The 1389-nt window shown below is 42.6% G+C and overlaps 1 protein-coding gene across 1 annotated transcript; it reads right to left on the bottom strand.

Moving 5' to 3' along the window:
- Positions 1-712: 712 nt before the first annotated feature.
- On the bottom strand, positions 713-1180 carry LOC133744355 (uncharacterized). Its single transcript, XM_062172477.1, has one exon. It carries the CDS (start codon positions 1178-1180, stop codon positions 713-715), a length of 468 nt encoding a protein of 155 aa, XP_062028461.1.
- Between the last annotated feature and the right edge of the window lie 209 nt (positions 1181-1389).

Here is a 1389-nt window from a genome sequence, read left to right as displayed (position 1 = left end):
GATGAGAATAATTAGGGAAAAATGCACCAACAGTGTCCGGACACTATGAGGACTGTCAAAATGATACCTGAACTTACAAAGTTATCAATGTGATACCTGGACTCATTTTTTCGTATCAATATCGTACCTACGACCAAATTTCGTCACGGAACCGTTAAATTACGACAAAAAGATCGATTTACCCTCAAAAGTTTGTTTTTTTTCTTTCTTTCTTTCTTTATTTCTTTCTTTCTTCTTCTCTCTCTCCTCTCTCTCTCCTTCTCTCCTCGCCAACACCACCGCAACCAACACCAGACCACACCAGTTGATCAGTTCAACCAACACCACCGCCGCGCCCATCGAGCCCATTTCCTTTCTCGATCAGTTCAACCAAAAAAAAATCTGGCATTCATTCACTCGCCAAACACAAACCAAAACAAAATCTTGCATTCATAAGAAGATAAGAAAAACAAACAACAAAATTGTGCCAAAATCCAGAACAAAAAGCTCCAAATTGAACTAAGAGAGCAAGATAGAGATAAAAGAAACTTAATTTACTCAGACCCATCAATGAAATCAGCACCACCATCTTCTTGATCAACCGGGTCTTGTTCTTGCCTCACCATTTGCTATTGTGATCTCAGCAAGCGATTGAGGCCATCAACAACCAGAAAAAAGCTCTAGTACAGGTCCTGATCGGCCACTGGAACATCATTGAGCACAGGGACGTCACCTATCTTGATCGAATTGATAATAAACCTTCTTCAAAAGTCGGCAGCAGCTTCTGGACCACGTGCTCCCTGAAAATCACTGAGTAATCGGAGTTGTTCCTTGAGTAGTCTTTGACGGCAATGAAAACCATCAGCGCCGTATTTTGGTTGAACCCAATCATTTGGGCATCAAGAAACGCGTCCATGATCGAACAACCTTCAGACCTAAGCAGATCTGAAACCGACCCGAAAGACCGGTGTGGCTGACCCGAAACTCTAGCAATCGGAGCCGGCGTCGAAGCTTCATCAGCCTCCAAGAAAGACAAGTTAAAGAACCGATCGATGGTGTATATCATCATCGACCCATTGTCCAAAGAGAAATTCGGGTCGACCCGAACATCATTGATTGACAAATAGCCTGTTGAAGCAGGAGATGAAGTCAAAATCAGTGTGTAATTTGGGAAAAGAGTTCGGATTTGTGAAGAAGACATGTCTAAACTGAGAGAGAGGAGAGTGGAGAAGAAGAGAAAGACCTTGGAGAGGTCCGGCGAGGCCGTGGTCTGGTGTTGGTTGCGGTGGTGTTGGCGAGGAGAGAAGGAGAGTGAGAGGAGAGAGAGAAGAAGAAAGAAAGAAAAAAAAAAAGAAATAAAGAAAGAAAGAAAAAAAAAAACTTTTGAGGGTAAATCGGTATTTTTGTCGT

Source organism: Rosa rugosa, chromosome 4 (assembly GCF_958449725.1).
Source record: "Rosa rugosa chromosome 4, drRosRugo1.1, whole genome shotgun sequence".
NCBI classification, from domain to species: domain Eukaryota; kingdom Viridiplantae; phylum Streptophyta; class Magnoliopsida; order Rosales; family Rosaceae; genus Rosa; species Rosa rugosa.
Note: the sequence above shows the minus strand (reverse complement) of the source record. Positions and strands in the feature narration are given on the sequence as shown.